The 17,000-nt window shown below is 47.5% G+C and overlaps 1 protein-coding gene across 1 annotated transcript in view; it reads right to left on the reverse strand.

The window, feature by feature from the left end:
• Window positions 1-17,000, reverse strand: part of RALGDS (ral guanine nucleotide dissociation stimulator) — a 65,528-nt gene that overhangs the window by 11,914 nt on the left and 36,614 nt on the right. Inside the window, 9 exon segments of the mRNA XM_087704677.1 lie at window positions 2,491-2,575; window positions 4,048-4,151; window positions 5,286-5,306; window positions 5,308-5,501; window positions 7,003-7,122; window positions 7,958-8,151; window positions 8,963-9,037; window positions 11,196-11,386; window positions 14,720-14,830. Of these exon segments, the coding sequence (XP_087560803.1) occupies window positions 2,491-2,575; window positions 4,048-4,151; window positions 5,286-5,306; window positions 5,308-5,501; window positions 7,003-7,122; window positions 7,958-8,151; window positions 8,963-9,037; window positions 11,196-11,386; window positions 14,720-14,830 (1,095 nt within the window).

Here is a 17,000-nt window from a genome sequence, read left to right on the forward strand (position 1 = left end):
TGCCATGGTTGTTAAGTGAATCACAGCCGTTTCTAAGTCAGCAACATGGTTATGGACCGAACCCGCCTTCCCCGTACAGCTACCGTCGTAAATGTGAATCAGTGGCCAAGGGTCTGAATTCCGATCGCGTGACCTGTCAATGTTTGTAAGTACAAAAAGGATCAAGAGCCAAGGTGGCGCAGTGGTTAGAGTGCTGTACTGCAGCCACTTCAGCTGACTGTATGTGCAGTTCGGCTGTTCAAATCTCACCGGCTCAGGGTTGACTCAGCCTTCCATCCTTCTGAGGTGGGTAAAATGAGGACCCGGATTGTTGTTGGGGGCAATATGCTGACTCTGTAAACCGCTTAGAGAGGGCTGAAAGCCCTATGAAGCAGGTATATAAGTCTAACTGCTATTGCTATTGCTATCATAAGTCCACCCCCTTTTTTTTCCTGTTGTTCGGATGGTCTAATGCAGTGTTTCTCAACCTTGGCAACTTGAAGATGTCCGGACTTCAAACTCCCAGAATTCCCCAGCCAGCATTCGCTGGCTGGGGAATTCTGGGAGTTGAAGTCCGGACATCTTCAAGTTGCCAAGGTTGAGAAACACTGGTCTAATGAAGGGTTATAAGTCGAGGACCGCCTGTAGGGGATAATTTTCTGCCTCTCTCCCCAGCCTGCCAGGAAGATATGAGCCAGGCATGGCAGCTAATCCTCTCCCCGTGTGAGGTTTCTGTGCTTTAGTGAAAGATAGAGGCAGGGAAGTCCTTGGTAAAAAGTTAGGTATTTTCTGGACTTTATCTCCTGCCCCACCTACGAGGGGATTCCTCGGCTGCCAACTTTGGGAGTTTCCCCTGAAACGAAGCCGACCAGAGAGATATCGGCTGTAAACAGCAGCTCCTGCCTTCTGCTTTCAAGAGCCGAAAGCACACTTGAGCCACTAACAAAACTTGGCAAACTTCCACGCCCAACCTTAGCAGCTCTCGGTGGCCCATCCCTGGGGGGCCTGGGCTCTTAAATAGGAAGGCGTCCAGCCATGTGGCTTTCAGCCCTCCTGGTGAACCCACGCCCACCAATGTTATTTGTCAAAGTTTCCTCCCAACTCCCAGGCGGGCTTCAGGCTGATGAGTCACCAAGCAATGTTTATATTCAGAAGACATCTGAGCTGCGAGAGAGAAGGCTTCGTTCTGGCTGGAAAAACATGGGGCATTTCGGGCCCCATCTCGGAGAATTGCAGGGGCCGCATTGCCGCACTGCCGTCTTCCCCACCAGGGAGAGGGGCAACGAGAGAGGTTGTCTTGCTGCGGCTTTCTACAGGCGCTGTTCCAATGTTGCCGCTGATTTCATTTATCGGATTGATAAGGCTGACCCTGACTCCCTAGGAAGTTTGCCCAGGGGGAAGGAGGGAGGCATTGTGGAAAAGAACAAATGAAGCCCCAGGCATCCAGAGGAGAGAAATGAAGGGAGGGAAATTAATTCAGGGAGGGAGGGAAATTAATGAGGGAGGAAGGGAGGGAAGAAGGAAGGAAAATTAATTCAGGGAGGGAGGGAAATTAATTCAGGTAGGGAGGGAGGGATGAAGGAAGGAAGGAAGGAAGGAAGGAAGGAAAGAAGGAAGGAAGGAAGGAAGGAAGGAAGGAAGGAAGGAAGGAAGGAAGGAAAGAAAATTAATTCAGGGAGGGGGGAAATTAATTCAGGGAAGGAAAAAAGGAAGGAAGGAAAATTAATTCAGGGAAGGAGAAAGGAAGGGAGGAAGGAAAATTAATTCAGGGAAGGAGCGAGGGAAGAAGGAAGGAAAATTAATTCAGGGAGGGAAGGAGAAAGGAAGGGAGGAAGGTAAATTAATTCAGGGAGGGATGGAGGGGGGAAGGAAGAAAGGATTCTTTCCTTCCTTCCTACGCTACTTTTCTCATTTCTTTATTCCTCCCTCCCTCATTCACACTCAAAATTCCTTATTTTCTTTGCATTCATTCTGGAAATTTCCTTCCCGCCCTTGAGAGAGAGAGAGAGAGAGAAAGAGTCAGAAAAAGAAAGAGAAAGAAAGAAAGACACAGAGAGAAAGAAAGAAAGAAAGAAAGACAGAGAGAGAGAGAGAGAGAGAAAGAAAGAAAGAAAGAAAGAAAGAAAGAAAGAAAGAAAGAAAGAAAGAAAGAAAATGTTATCTGGGATAAGTGGAAGAAAGAAGCCCATTTATTCTAAAAATAATAAAACCAGCAGGAATCGTTCCATCTAACTCGGAGCCAAATTTTAAGGGCTCTTTCTAACCCAATCAGGTTGGGTACCAGAAACGTTTTAAGAGAAGCATTCCCAAGAGGCGGCACTGCCACAAAGGGGGACCGATGTCCCCCCTTCCCAAAAGAGAGCCGACGGACAACAGACATCGAGAGAAACAGAGGAAGAGCTTCGGCTGTTGATTACGGGCCCTTCCTGACCTCCCATCCTCTCGCCAAGCCGGCTGCCCTCTTTCCTGCCCTCCGGACAAAACAGCCACTCCAGCCGAGGGGGCCCTTACCTTAATAAGCAGCTCCCGGCTCAACGAGTGATTGTTGTCGTCCGAAAAGATTTCGGATAATTCGTGGAACATGCGGCAGCTCTCCCTGCAAACGAAGGAACAGCAACAGTTAAAAAATAAAAGGTCAAAAGGAGAGACGAACGGCCCTTGTCTGAAATGGTACTATAGAGTCTCCTGCCTGAGCAGAGGGTTGGACTCCAAGGTCCCTTTATTCTATTCCCTATTCTATTCTATTCTTTCCATTCCTAAACTCTATTCTATTCTATTCCTAATTTTTATTATATTCTATTCCATTCCATTCTATTCTTTCCATTTTCTTGATAATTCAACCCTTTTGAACATGTTTTTTTGAACACTGTACTGCAGACTAGGGCATACAAAACCTTTGCTAGACCAATCCTTGAATACAGCTCGTCTGCCTGGAATCCACACTGTATATCGGACATTAATACAATTGAGCGAGTCCAGAGATATTTCACGAGAAGAGTCCTCCGCTCCTCTGCTCACAATAGAATCCCTTATAAAAAATGGATTGACTATATACAAAATAAATACGGGACCAAGAAATTCCAGTTAGCCTATGCTTAAGATCAGAAATGATTTAAATTGTTTAAAGTTAGTTCAGCAAGAAGAAGCTAAGGTCAATGTAGAATGTCATTAATTTCTTTATTTCTTTTTTCTCAATAGATTTTAGACTGTGTTAGTTAAAAATCCATACCGTGTACGGGTTCTGGGAAGTCGGGGGGGGGAGGAGGAGGGGGGGAAGGAGGAGGGGGGTTGGGGGGGTGGAGGGAGAGAGGGGCACACACAAAAAAAAAATTGTATTTCAATGTCTTAATGATTGACAAATGATGATATATTTGTGTTGGTTTTTTTAAAGAAATAAAATAAACATGTTTGATAAAAAAAATAGAATCCCTTATGCCACCAGGCTCAAAATTTGGGGCTTGGACAACCTGGAACTACGCCGACTAAGTTCTGAAGTAAGCGTAGAAGACACAGTTGTCTGCTACAACCTCCTACCTGTGGATGACTACTTCAGCTTCAACTACAACAATACAGAGTGCATAATACATACAAACTCAAGGTGTAAACCGCTCCAAACTCAATTGCAGAAGATACGACTTCAGCCACAGAGTGGTCAACGCCTGGAATGCTCTACCTGACTCCGTTGTTACATCCTCTAACCAACACAGCTTCAACCTCAAACTGTCCACCGTGGACCTCACCCCATTCCTAAGAGGTCCGTAAAGGGGGCGTGCATAAGCGCACCAGCGTGACTTCCATCCCTGTCCTACTGTCCCCATTTATTTTTACAGATGGATGGATGGATGAATAGATAGATAGATGGATGGATGGACAGATAGACAGACAGACAGACAGACAGATAGATGGATAGATGAATGGATGGATGGATGTCCTGTGTTCACGCCCATGTTTATACTTATACCTGTTGTCTCGTACATGTTTGACAAACCCAATAAATAAATGAATAAAATTAATCCAGTCAGGGACAACAGGCGCTTAACCACACGTATTTTCCCCTCTCTGACTCACCGGGAGACCTCGTCCCAGGTCTTTTTCAGCCTGTGAACTGCATTGCACTGGAGAGCAGACAGGATGGCTCGGAGGGAGGAGAAATTCTTCAGGATGCGGCATTCCTGCAGAAACGGGGGGGGGGGGGGGGGAAGATGGGTGTCAAATTAGCTGCTCAGATTGCTCCGTTACGCATACAGGAAAGTCCAAATCTTTTCGAAGCCTATATCGCTAGTAAAACTCTTGTCTATATTGCTAATCTAGCTATATGCTATCCATCATCTATCTGCGTCTGTTTTCCCTATCTTATAATCTTGATCTAGCTAATTTAGCTGTCTTTCTTTCCTTCCTTCCTCATCTCTCTATCATCTGTTGATATCTACCTTCTCTATAATCTTTCTCCTTCCTTCCTTCCCTATCTTTTTCTTCCTTCCTGCTATCATGCCTATATTTGCCTTCTCTGTAATCTTTCTCCTTCCTTCCTTTTCTTCCCTATCATCTTTTTCTTCCTTCCTGCTATCATTTCTATATTTGCCTTCTCTGTAATCTTTCTCCTTTCCTTTCACCCTTCCTTTCTTTTCTTCCTATCCTCTTTTTCTTCCTTCCTACTATCATTTGTCTATATATGTCCTTCTCTATAATCTTTCTCCATTCCTTCCTTCCTTCCTTCCTTCCTTCCTTCCTTCCTTCCTTCCTTCCTTCCTTCCTTCCTTCCTTCCTTCCTCTTCCTTTTCTTCTCTATTATCTTTTTCTTCCTGCTATCATCTGTCTATATTTGCCTTCTCTATAAACTTGCTTCTCCTTTCCTTTCCTTCTACCCCTACTTCCTTCCTTCCTTTTCTTCCCTATCATCCTTTTTCCTTCCTTTTCTTCCCTATCATTTTTTTCTTCCTTCCTATCATGTCGATATCTGCCTTCTCTATAATCTTTCTCCTTCCTTCCTTCCCTTCCCTCCCTCCCTCCTTCCTTCCTCCGTCCCTCCCTGTCTCTGTCCGCCCCATCCATCAATCCATCCATCCATCCATCCATCCATCCATCCATCCATCCATCCATTTCTTCCATCCACCTTCCTATCACTTCTATCCATCCATCGTCTCTCTCTCTCTCTCTCTCTCTCTCTCTCTCTCTCTCTCTCTCTATCTATCTATCTATCTATCTGGACTTTCAGTTCTGACAACTGCACAGCTCTGGTTTTATTTTACGTTTTATTTTAATGGGAAGAGAGAGCGAGAGAGAAGCCAGCCAAATCCTTTACATACCCGGGCAACTTCGATCCATCGCCTCTACCACTTTGGCCCTCTGCTGGGGCTTCAGCATCCTGTCCCCGAGGCAGGTGGCGATGACGCAATTGGTGACACTGTTGAACTGGGAGACGGTGGCTCGGATGCTGGGGGCCAAATGTTCTTTCCCCTTCTTGTCCCGCTGCGACCAGATGCAACCGAGGCAGTGATAAGGCACCACTTTCTTAAGAGTTCCTGCATCGTGGGGAAAAAGGTTAGGGGATCAGTTCGGAGGAAAGAGGCCCGGAAGCGACGGAAAGCGAGGATGAGCCGCGGTGGCTCAGTGGTTAGAGCGCAGTACTGCAGTACTACTTCTGCTGATCACAGGTTTCCAGCAGTTTGGTAGTTCGGATCTCACCAGGCTCGAGGTTGACTCAGCCTTCCATCCTTCGGAGGTCGGTAAAATGAGGACCCAGATAGTTGGGGGCAAGAGGCTTGCTCTGTTTACAGCTTAGAAAGGGCTGTAAAGCACTGTGAAGTGGTATATAAGTCTAAGTGCTATTGCTATTCCTTCCTCCCTTCCTTCTTTCCTTCCCCTTTCTCCCTTCTTTCCTTCCCCTCCCTTCCTTCCTTCCCCTTTCTCCCTTCCTTCCTTCCCCTTTCTCCCTTCCTTCCTTCGCCTTTCTCCCTCCCTCCCTTCCTTCCTTCCTTGCACAGTGGTTAGAATGCAGTATTGCAGGTTAACTGCCTACTGCCAGCAGTTCAATCCTGAACGGATCAAGGTTGACTCAGCCTTCCATTCTTCTGAGGTGGGTAAAATGAGGACCCAGATTGTTGGGGGGCTAGAGGCTGACTCTGTAAACCACTTAGAGAGGGCTGTAAAGCACTATAAAGTGATATATAAGTTTAAGTGCAATTGCTATTCCTTCTATTCCTTCCTTCCTTCCTTCCTTCCTTCCTTCCTTCCTTCCTTCCTTCCTTCCTTCCTTCCTTCCTTCCTTCCTTCCTTCCACAGTGGTTAGAATGCAGTATTGCAGGCTAAGTCTGCCTACTGCCAGCAGTTCGATCCTGACTGGATCAAGGTTGACTCAGCCTTCCCTCCTTCCCAGGTGGGTCAAATGAGGACCCAGATTGTTGGGGGGCAAGAGGCTGACTCTGTAAACCGTTTAGAAAGGGCTGTAAAAGCACTGTGAAGCGGAATATAAGTCTACGTGCTATTACTAAAGTCCTTCCTCCTTTCCTTCCCCTTTCTCTTTTCTTTTCTTTTCCTTCCTTCCCTTCCCATAGCTCTGCCCATTGCCAGCAGTTCAATCCTGACTGGCTCAAGGTTGAATCAACCTTCCATCCTTCCCAGGTGGGTCAAATGAGGACCCAGATTGTTGGGGGGCAAGAGGCTGACTCTGTAAACCGTTTAGAAAGGGCTGTAAAAGCACTGTGAAGCGGAATAGAATATAAGTCTACGTGCTATTACTAAAGTCCTTCCTCCTTTCCTTCCCCTTTCTCTTTTCTTTTCTTTTCCTTCCTTCCCTTCCCATAGCTCTGCCCATTGCCAGCAGTTCAATCCTGACCGGCTCAAGGTTGAATCAACCTTCCATCCTTCCAAGGTTGGTAAAATGAGGACCCAGGTTGTTGGGTGGCAAGAAGAGGCTGACTCTGTAAACCACTTAGAGAGGGCTGTGAAAGGATTGTGAAGCGGTATATAAGTCTAAGTGCTCAGTGCTATTCCTATCAGCAAAGACAGCAGGCTTAGCTGGACTTACAGCATCCATCAGGGTGAACTGCTCAGCCGCCATCTCGGGAGAAAAGGACAGGAACTCCGACTTGCCTTCGCTCAGGCCATTTTCCTCCTCCAACCTCAGAGGGCAGCTGGGATGATCTACAGCAAGGAAAGGGCAAGAAGCAACAGCCGTTCACACAACAGTATTACCCAGGTCCTAGGTTCAGGCGCAGGAGACGGCAAAGCGAAGAGGTTGGGTTTGTACAAGCCGTAGGAGAACTACCATATTTTTCAGGGTATAAGACGCACCTTAGTTTTGGGGGAGGAAAATAACCAAAAAATATATATATATTCTGCCTCTGCCTACCAGCATCCATGGGATTCATCTGGCTAGCGTCCTGTCAGTGTGTGAGAGAGTCGAGAGTTGTTTGGAAACAAACACTATTTGCTGTGTGAGCAACAAGGAAGGAGACAGCAAGGAGCCTGGGCGTGGCTTGTTCTGTACTAAAGCTGCAGGCTGTGTTGATCTCTGAAACTAAAACTGAAAGTGAAACCTCTCTGCTGAGCTACCACCTTGGAAAACATGCTTTTGGTATTGTGTATTAACTTAATGTCTTATATATAAAGAGAAGCTATTGAATCCTGCTGAATCAGTTACTTGTGTGTGCTTTCTGAATGTGATTGTGGCTGCAAACTCTGACACGTCCTTGCAGCAAATAGCTTCAACACATTATCGCAGCCGGATTCAGCAGGAGAAGCTGATTGTCGGATGGATCGGCCTCCGGAAACCTCCTATCAGCTGTTCCAGTCTGCAGGGATTGCCACAGACAATCGTCTCCTCTGTGCCTCGCATTTGTTTTTGGCTACCTTCAGTGTATAAAATGCACCCAAATTTTCACCTTCTTGGGGGGGGGAGTGCGTCTTATACTCCGAAAATTATTCTGAAAAATACAGTAACTCAGGGTTTTTGGGAAAGTTGTTATGCGCTGCTCACCTTCCGTTTCAGCCTCGGCCCGCTCGTGTTGCTGGAACTGAGTGAATAGGATTCGCGCTCGCCTCTCCAAATCTGAGCCGGGGATATTAAGCCGGACGTAAATGATGAGCTGCTTAAGGCAGGTGTAATCCGGTGGCTTACGGAAGTCTTCAGAGTATTGATCGAGCCAGGCTCCCAGGATGGATGAAATGGTGCTGGGGGATTAAGAGGGAGAAGGAGACTAAGGCTTTGGAGGTGTTTATTTATGAAACAGAGGATATTTTGTTGCTCAGGGTTCAAATGTGGGGTCCTTTGGGGCTCTCTGAGCTTGGTGGTTTTCTTGCTGACATTTTGTGACCCAACTCGGTAACATGATCAGTGCTAGAAGGATGTGTGGAGAGGAGGAGGAGGAGAAGGAGGAGAAGGAGGAGGAAGAGGAAAAAAGAAGGAAGGAGAAGGAGGAAGAAGAAGGAAGAGGTGGAGAAGGAGATGGAAGAGGAAAAAAAGAAGGAAGAAGAAGAAGGAAGAGGAAGGAGGAGGAGGCAAAGAGGAGGAGGAGGAAGAAGAAGAAGAAGGAGAAGAAGAAGGAGAAGAAGGAGAAGAAAGGAGAAGGGAGAAGAAAGAGTTTGAAAAGAAGAGGAAGACAGAGGAAGAAGAGGAAGGAGGAGGAGGAGGAGGAGGAGGAGGAGGAGGAGAAGAAGAAGAAGAAGAAGAAGAAGAAGAAGAAGAAGAAGAAATAATGTCAATGGGGAAATCACTTAACAACCGTGTTACTAATTTAAGAACTGCAGTGATTCACTTAACAACTGCGGCGAGAAAAGTCACAAAAAGGGATGCAAAACTCCCTTAACGAATGTCTCACTTAGCAACAAACATTTGGGGTTCAATTGTTGTGGCAAGTTGAGGAATCCCTGTACTATGATTTCCCCTGTGTGGGGAGGGGATGGTAGTGGTACAGTTTTCCCCTGGAGAAAACATCTTGATGGCTAGAAACTTGAAAGAGAGGCAATATGAATGGGCCCTTACTTTTTCAACTCCATCTTCTCATCCACGGCGTGCCTGGGGTGATCTCCATTGGCCTGGTGGTTAAACTTCCCATACCTAAAGAGAAAAAGGAGAAAAGGATGTTTATGCAAAACTTATTTATTTATTTTTAACAACTATTTGTTAGGTAAGTGAAGCTTCCTGCCTCTCTCACTCTCTCTCCCTCCCTCTCTCTCTCTCTCTCCCCCTCCCTCCCTCTCTCCATCCATCCATCCATCCATCCATCTTAAGTGCTATGTCAAGTGTTGACATAACACTTAATCATTTCCTTGGCTCAGCTGATAACGGAGGAGAGCTTGTGGCTTAGAGGCTAATACAACTGCCTAACATGTAAAAACAGCCCAGGTTCAAATCCCAGCAAGGGTACGGCGAGCTGATGAGAGTTAAATAGCTTGAAATAGATCTATACTAGCCTCCCTTTACTTATTTATCAGCACAAATGCAACATGTGTGTTTGTGTGTGTACACAAACACACATACATACACAAACATACACACATACATAAGGTAAAGGTTCCCCTCGCACATCAGTGCTAGTCGTTCCTGACTCTAGGGGGCAGTGCTCATCTCCGTTTCAAAGCCGAAGAGCCAGCGCTGTCCGAAGACGTCTCCGTGGTCATGTGGCCGGCACGACTCAACGCCCAAAGGCGCATAGAACGCTGTTCCCTTCCCACCAAAGGTGGTTCCTATTTTTCTATTTGCATTTTTTAATGTGCTTTTGAACTGGCAGGTTGGCAGAAGCTGGGACAAGTCACGGGAGCTCCCTCCATTACACGGCGCTATAGATTTCGAACCGCCGAACTGCCGACCTTTCTGATCGACAAGCTCAGCGTCTTAGCCACTGAGCCACTGTGTCTCTCTCTACACACACACACACACACAGTCACACCTGGGAGATAAACTTGGGTTGAGAGTTGGGGACTGAGTCAGATCGAGAAGGGGTTAAGATCCGACACCACAAGTAAGCAAACATTTGGGGAGGAGAGGGGGGGCTGGAGCTAATGCAGTAACCTGTCAGACAAGTTTGAGGATAAACTGTTTTAGAGGAATGGAATCAGCTCCCTTGCAAAGGAGGAAGTGGTTCATTCTACTGAACAAATCCAACATATTTCCGAAGTGTACATATGTTTCATGAAAGGGTGGATGGGCAGATTGGTAAAGGTGGTGGGAGAGGAGGAGAAGAAGGGAAGGAAGGAGAGAGGGTGGGGAAGGAAGGCAAGAGAGAGAGAGAGAGAGAGAGAGAGAGAGAGAGAGAGAGAAAGAAAGAATGGAGGGAGGGAGGGAGAGAAGGAAGGAACAATGGTAAGGAAGGAAGAAAATAAGAAAGGGAAAGCAGAAAGGGAAGGAGGGAGGGAAGGAAGAAGGAAGAATGGTAAGGAAGAAGAAAATAAGAAAGGGAAAGCAGAAAGGCAGGGAGGGGGAGGAGGGAAGAAGGAAGAATGGTAAGGAAGAAAAGAAAGAGGGAAAGCAGAAAGGGAGGGAGTTAGGAGGAGGAGGAAGAAGGAAGAATGGCATGGAAGGAAGAAAATAAGAAAGAGGGAAAGCAGAAGGGGAGGGAGAGGGAGGAAGAAGGAAGAATGGTAAGAAGGAAGAAAGAATAAGAAAGAGGGAAAGTAGAAAGGAAGGGAGGGAAGGAGGAGGAGGAAGGAAGGAAGCAAGGAAGGATGGTAAGAAGGAAGAAAAGAAGAAAAAGGGACTGAAGGAAGGAAGAGAGAGAGAGAGAGAGAAAGAAAGAAAGAAAGAAAGAAAGAAAGAAAAAGGAAGGAAAGAAGGAAAGCTTCAAGGGTCCCTTCCTTCCTTCCTCTTTCTCATTCATCTTTGGAATCCATCCACCCATCCATCCATCCTCTCTCTTGGCAATGATTTTCCTTCCTTCTTGGAAAGGTGAAGGAAGGAAGATGAAAGAAGGAAGGAAACAGATGAGAAAAGGAAGCAGAGAAGGCCTGAGGATGATGGACGGAACGACAGCCGTGCTTCCTTTCTACCCGTTCCCCAAACTCAAATCCTTCCAAGATCCGACAGACCAGCCCACCCCATCAGGTGCTAAAGGCAAACAGCCTCTCCCGGGTCGAGGAAGCCCCCAGAGAACGCCAACCCTTTTGGGTAGGCCACGTGGCAGCCCACAAGGGAGCGGGGGGGGGGGGACACCCATTTCGCTGTCGCTCAGGTCTTGCAAGCAGAGCCAGCCTGCCCCTCAGCAGGGAGAAAGGATTACCGGTTGAGTAGAAGATCCAGGACCTTGGTGGTGGCGAAGGCCCGGTAGGTGCAGAGGAAGATGGTCACGTAGGTGGAATCGTTGCCTTTGAAGGCAGAGACCAGGTATTCCACCAGCTTCTCCAGGGTGCCGGCTTTGATCGTCCGCACTTTGCACGTCTCGTAGAGGTTTAAGGCCGACTCGTTCTCAAACTGCAAAGGAACAAATCATGAGGAGGGAGCTGGCAGCCGATTCGGACAGTGAAGAGGGTTGGGGAGTGTTAGGAATATAATATAACAGTTGAGTTGGCAATATATAAATCATGTAGCAATGCTGTACCTGTTTCTTTAAATCATACTGAGCCAAGGTGGCGCAGTGGTTAAATGCAGCACTGCAGGCTACTGCTAGATCAGCAGGTCAGTGGTTCAAATCTCACCGGCTCAGGGTTGACTCAGCCTTCCATCCTTCCGAGGTGGGTAAAATGAGGACCCAGATTGTTGGGGGCAATATGCTGACTCTCTGTAAACCGCTTAGAGAGGCCTGAAAGGCCTATGAAGCGGTATATGTCTACTGCTACTGCTATACTGTAAAATGTGATTGGTTGCTGCTTCCTAAATTGGCCATAAGAGGGAGCCAGAACGACTGTTAACTCTCTGTTTGTCAGATGCTCGGCTGATCTGATCTGAGTGTTTTGGAAGCTGGCTGTTAAAAAGTGCCGTGAGCTATTGTATGTTTTGCAACTGCTACCAAACTTTGAGTACTGTTTGTATGTTTATGGACTATGTTATTTGGATTATCCCTTAACTGAAAGACATTGATGACTGACTGTCTTATCCGTGTATGACTTGGGCTGTTTGATGGACTCTGATACCTCTATTTCCATGAAAGTAAAAGCCTATTTAAACTGCAGTGTCTCTGTATGCTGGTTTGTGTGTTCTCCAACACAACTCTCACAACGCTTCTCTGAATGCACTCGCTCTCCCAACGGGGAGCTTACCTAATAGGAAGGAGCATGGGCCAGTCCTGGAGTCTGGGGAAGGCTCTGATGAGGGCTCTATGTCGGAGACAGAGAGGGGGCCAGAGCTGTATGTCAGTTATCAGCTGCCTTCAGAGTCAGACATCAGTGAGGCAGAAGAACAGCTGGAGCCTGTTCCCAGAGTGCGCATGCGCAGAGTTGCCAGACAAAGGGAGCAGTTAAAGATTAAGGGTCGACTTGGGAGTAAGGTGGAGGATGAATGGCCCCTCCCAGAGGGAATAAAAGAGGAGTGAAAGGGGAGTGGAGTTTGCAGGAGTTCGCTTCATTGGTTCATGACTATCCGAGGCCCCTTGCCAAGTTTTGCCAATATCGGCCTGGCAGATCTCCAAGCCAGATAAGGTCTGTGACCGTAAATCCTCCTTTGAAAGACTTTGCCGGATGTGGATGCGAGCAAAGTCAATGAGGGGAATCCGGATTCGCTTAACAACCGCCCCATTTGCTCAACGACGGTAGCAATTTTTCTTAACAACCGTAGAGTCGGTAAAATCCACTCACTTAGCAACCACCCGGCTTCGCCATGGAACTTCTGGTCATTAAGCTGAGGACTACGTGCAAGGCAGCGCTTTGGTCCACTCTGCAGGGCACGGAGCGTCTTTCACCCGCTCGAGGGCCGTGTGAGAATCCACACGAGGCCTTCGTTCTGGATCTCGGCCAACTGTTTTATTTTTTCAGCTGTGCTGGCATAATTTTCCTCGTTACCAGCTCTAGAATATTCAAAATATTTTCCGCCGCTTCGCAGACGCCCCACCTCAGCTCCCTAACAAAGGAAAGGCTGAAGGCTCAACTCAGCTGCTCAGATGTTAACCTTCCCCGGGGCCTGTTTACTGCCTCCGTTCGGGGAATTAACAGAATCAAAAGAGTCGGAAGGGACCTTGGAAGTTGTCGCAGCAGAGTCAGACAGTGGGGAGGGTTGGGGAGGAACATGGGCCAGTCCTGGAGTCTGGGGAAGGCTCAGACGAGGGCACTGTGTCGGAGGCAGAGAAGGGGCCAGGGCCATCTGGGAGTTATGTGCTGCCTCCAGAGTTGGACATCAGCGAGGCAGAGGAACAGGGGGAGCCTGTTCCCAGTGCGCGCATGCGCAGAGCTGCCAGAAGGTTTAGTTAAGACAAAAGGGGCGACTTGGGAGTAAGGCTTGGAGATGATTGGCCCCTCCCATAAGGTATAACGGAGGATGTGTATAATACAATACAATACAATAGCAGAGTTGGAAGGGACCTCGGAGGTCTTCTAGTCCAACCCCCTGCTTAGACAGGAAACCCCACATCACTTCAGATAAATGGCTGTCTAATCTCTTCTTAAAAACTTCCAGTGTTGGAGCATCTACAACTTCTGGTGGCAAGTTGTTCCACTGATTAATTGTTCTACCTGTCAGGAAATTTCTCCTCAGTTCTAAGTTGCTTCTCTCCTTGATTAGTTTCCACCCATTGCTTCTTGTTCTGCCCTGGTTTGGAGAATAGTGCAATGTGCTCTACATGGGGCTGCCCTTGAAGAGCATCCGGCGACTTCAGCTAGTCCAGAACGCGGCCGTGCGAGTGATTGTGGGTGCACCTCGGTTCACCCACATAACACCTATCCTCCGCGAGCTGCGCTGGCTACCTGTCGATCTCCGGATGCGCTTCAAGGTGCTACTAGTCACCCATAAAGCCCTGCATGGTAGTGGATCTGCGTACTTGAGAGACCGCCTTCTGCCAATTACCTCCCTGCGACCAATTAGATCTCATAGATTGGGCCTCCTCCGAATTCCATCGGCCAGCCAGTGCCGGCTGGCAACTACAAGGAGGAGGGCCTTCTCAGTAGTAGCCCCGACCCTTTGGAACGAGCTCCCCGTAGAGATTCGCACCCTCTCCACCGTCCAGGCCTTCCTCACAGCCCTTAAGAACTGGCTCGCCCGTCAGGCCTGGGGACAAAGATAGCCGCCCCTCCCGAATGATGAATGAATGTTGCTTATTACTTTTATTATATGTTTCTACGTCATTGTTTGTATTCCCCTTCCTGATTTTATGTGAGCCGCCCTGAGTCCCCTCAGGGAAAAGGGCGGCCTACAAATGTTAATAAACAAACAAACAAACAAACAATAGCTTGACTCCTTCTTCTTTGTGGCAGCCCCTGAGATATCGGAAGGCTGCTATCCTGTCTCCCCTAGTCCTTCTTTTCATTAAACTAGACATACCCAGTTCCTGCAACTATTCTTCATATGTTTCAGCCTCCAGTCTCCTAATCATCCTTGTTGCTCTTCTCTCCACTCTTTCTAGAGTCTCAACGTCTTTTCTACATCGTGGCGACCAAAACTGAATGCCGTATTCCAAGTGTGGCATTATTACCAAGGCCTTATAAAGTGGTTTAAGATGCCCCCAAAGACACTACATGGACTAATCAAAGACCAGGATATAATTGTATTTTCTGTCCCAGGGGGGAAAAGCTCCACCCACCCACCCACTCGTGCTCCTTACCACAGCCCTGCAAGGTAGGCTGGAGTTCTCAAACCCCTGAGGATCAATAAGGCACTTACCCCCAGCCATCGCTGGCCTTTGTTGGCCGCGTGATGGAGCTGAACTTTCCGGAGAGAAATACTGTAAATCACGCTATCTTCAAACTCTTCTCCGATCTCTTGTGTTGAGCTCTGGGGAGACGGGAGGGAAAAAAAATCAAAATGATAGATAAGTCCTCGTCGTACGACCACCATGGAGGCCAACATCTCTGTGGCTAAAGCGAGACAGGGGTGAAGAGGAGCTTGGCCCCGTTTGAACCACCTTTCTGGCCACGGTCTTCCAGCGAATCAGTGCAGTTGACGATAAGCTAGTGACTCTGGCTTCCCCTGTACACTTGGCCTGTCGGAAGGTCGGAAAAGGGGAATCATGTAACCCTGGGTCACTGCAACCGTCATAAACATGAATCGGTTGCCAAGCGTCCCAATTTGGATCATGCTGCAAATTTCAAAACATCCTCCCTTCCTTTCCTTTTTCCCTTTCTCCTCTTCCTTCCCATCTCGTTCCCTTTCATCTGTCCTTCCCTTCCCTTCTTCATTCACTTCCTTTCCTTTCCTTCTTCATTCATTTACTTCCTTCCCTTCCCCTTTCACCTGTCCTTTCCTTCCCTTCCTTTCATCCGTCCTTTCCTTCCCTTCTTCATTCATTTCATTTGCTTCCCTTCTTCATTCATTTACTTCCTTTCCTTCTTCATTCATTTATTTCCTTTCCTTCTTCATTCATTTATTTCCTTTCCTTTCCTTCTTCATTCCTTCTTCATTGATTTACTTCCTTTCATTTCCCTCCATTCATTTATTTCATTTCCTTTCCTTCTTCATTCATTTACTTCCTTCCCTTCCCCTTTCATCTGTCCTTCCCTTCCTTTCATCCATCCTTCCCTTCCCTTCATTCACTTCCTTTCCTTCCCTCCCCCTTTCATCTATCATTCCCTTCTTCAACCACTTATTTCCGTCCCTTCATTCACTTACTTCCTTCCCTTCCCTTCTCTTCCCCTTTCAGCTGTCCTTTTCTTTCCTTCTTCATTCATTTATTTCCTTCCCTTTTCTTCTTCATTCATTTCCTTCCTTTCCTTCCCTCCCACTTTCATCTGTCCTTCCCTTCCCTTCTTCGTTCACTTATTTGCTTCCTTTCCCTTCATTCATTTCCTCCCTTCCCTTCTCCTTTTAGCTGTCCTTTCTTTTCCTTCTCTTCCCTTCCCTTCCTTCTTCCAATATGGAATTTGGGGCAGGGAAAACACCCTATTTTCCTTGGTGGCCTGGGAACTGTTGAATACATTTCCTTGTCCCTGAGCTTCATCCGCCTGGGCTTTTCAGAGGCCGCAAGAAAATCATCCGCATTCTTTGCATGGCAATCCAAAGCCAAGATCTCGGATTACTCTCCCTCCCACTGTCCCCGTTGCTTCTAGAGAACGCTGGAAAGCCCTGCCTGAAAGCACCGTTTCAGGGGAACTAAAGGACTGGGTTGACATACTAATTCGGGGCTGAAAGCGGCCTGAAATTCCTTCCTGGTGATTAAAAGCCGGGTGCTCTGTGGCAGAACAAATCCTGTTTATGAAACCGCCTGAATGAAATGTTCCTGCAGAGATCGCATTCCAGCACAAGCAGCCCTCAAGGATAGGAAAAGATAACCCCGAGTGATAACAGCTGCAACATCCTTCCTTTCCTTCCCTCCTTCCTTTCCTCTCCTTCCTACCTCCCTTCCCCCTTCTGTCTCTCCCCCTCCTTCTATCCTCCCTTCCTTTCTTCTGTTTCTCCTTACTTCCCTCTCCCTTCCTCATTTCCTTCCCTCTCCCTCCTATCCTCCCTTCCTCTCTCCCTCCTTCCTTTCCTCTCCCTCTTATCCCCTTCCTCCTCTCCCCTCCTTCTATCCTCCCTTCCTCCTTCTTCTGTTTCTCCCTTACTTACTTCCCTCTCCCTCCTTATTTCCCTCCCTCCTTCTATCCTCCCTTCCTCTCTCCCTCCTTCCTTCCCTCTCCCTCCTCCCTTTCTCCTCTCCCCTCCTTCTATCCTCCCTTCCTTTCTCCCTCCTCCCTTCCTTCCCCCTCCCTCCCTCCTTCTTTCCCTCCCTTCTGGTATATTTGGGCATACCAGGTGCTTTGACATAACACTTAATCATTTCCTTGGCTCAGCTGATAAGGGGAGGAGAGCTTGTGGCTTAGAGGTTAATATAACTGCCTTATATGTAAAAACAGCCCAGGTTTGAATTCCAGCAAGGGAATGGCTAGCTGATGAGAGCTAAATAGCTTGAAATAGATCTATACTAGTCTCCCTTCATTTGTTTATCAGCAGAAATGCAACACATAAA

This window comes from Thamnophis sirtalis, unplaced genomic scaffold (assembly GCF_051295495.1).
Source record: "Thamnophis sirtalis isolate CommonGarterSnake01/CBP01778 unplaced genomic scaffold, rThaSir2_p1.2 scaffold_2, whole genome shotgun sequence".
Lineage (NCBI taxonomy): Eukaryota > Metazoa > Chordata > Lepidosauria > Squamata > Natricidae > Thamnophis > Thamnophis sirtalis.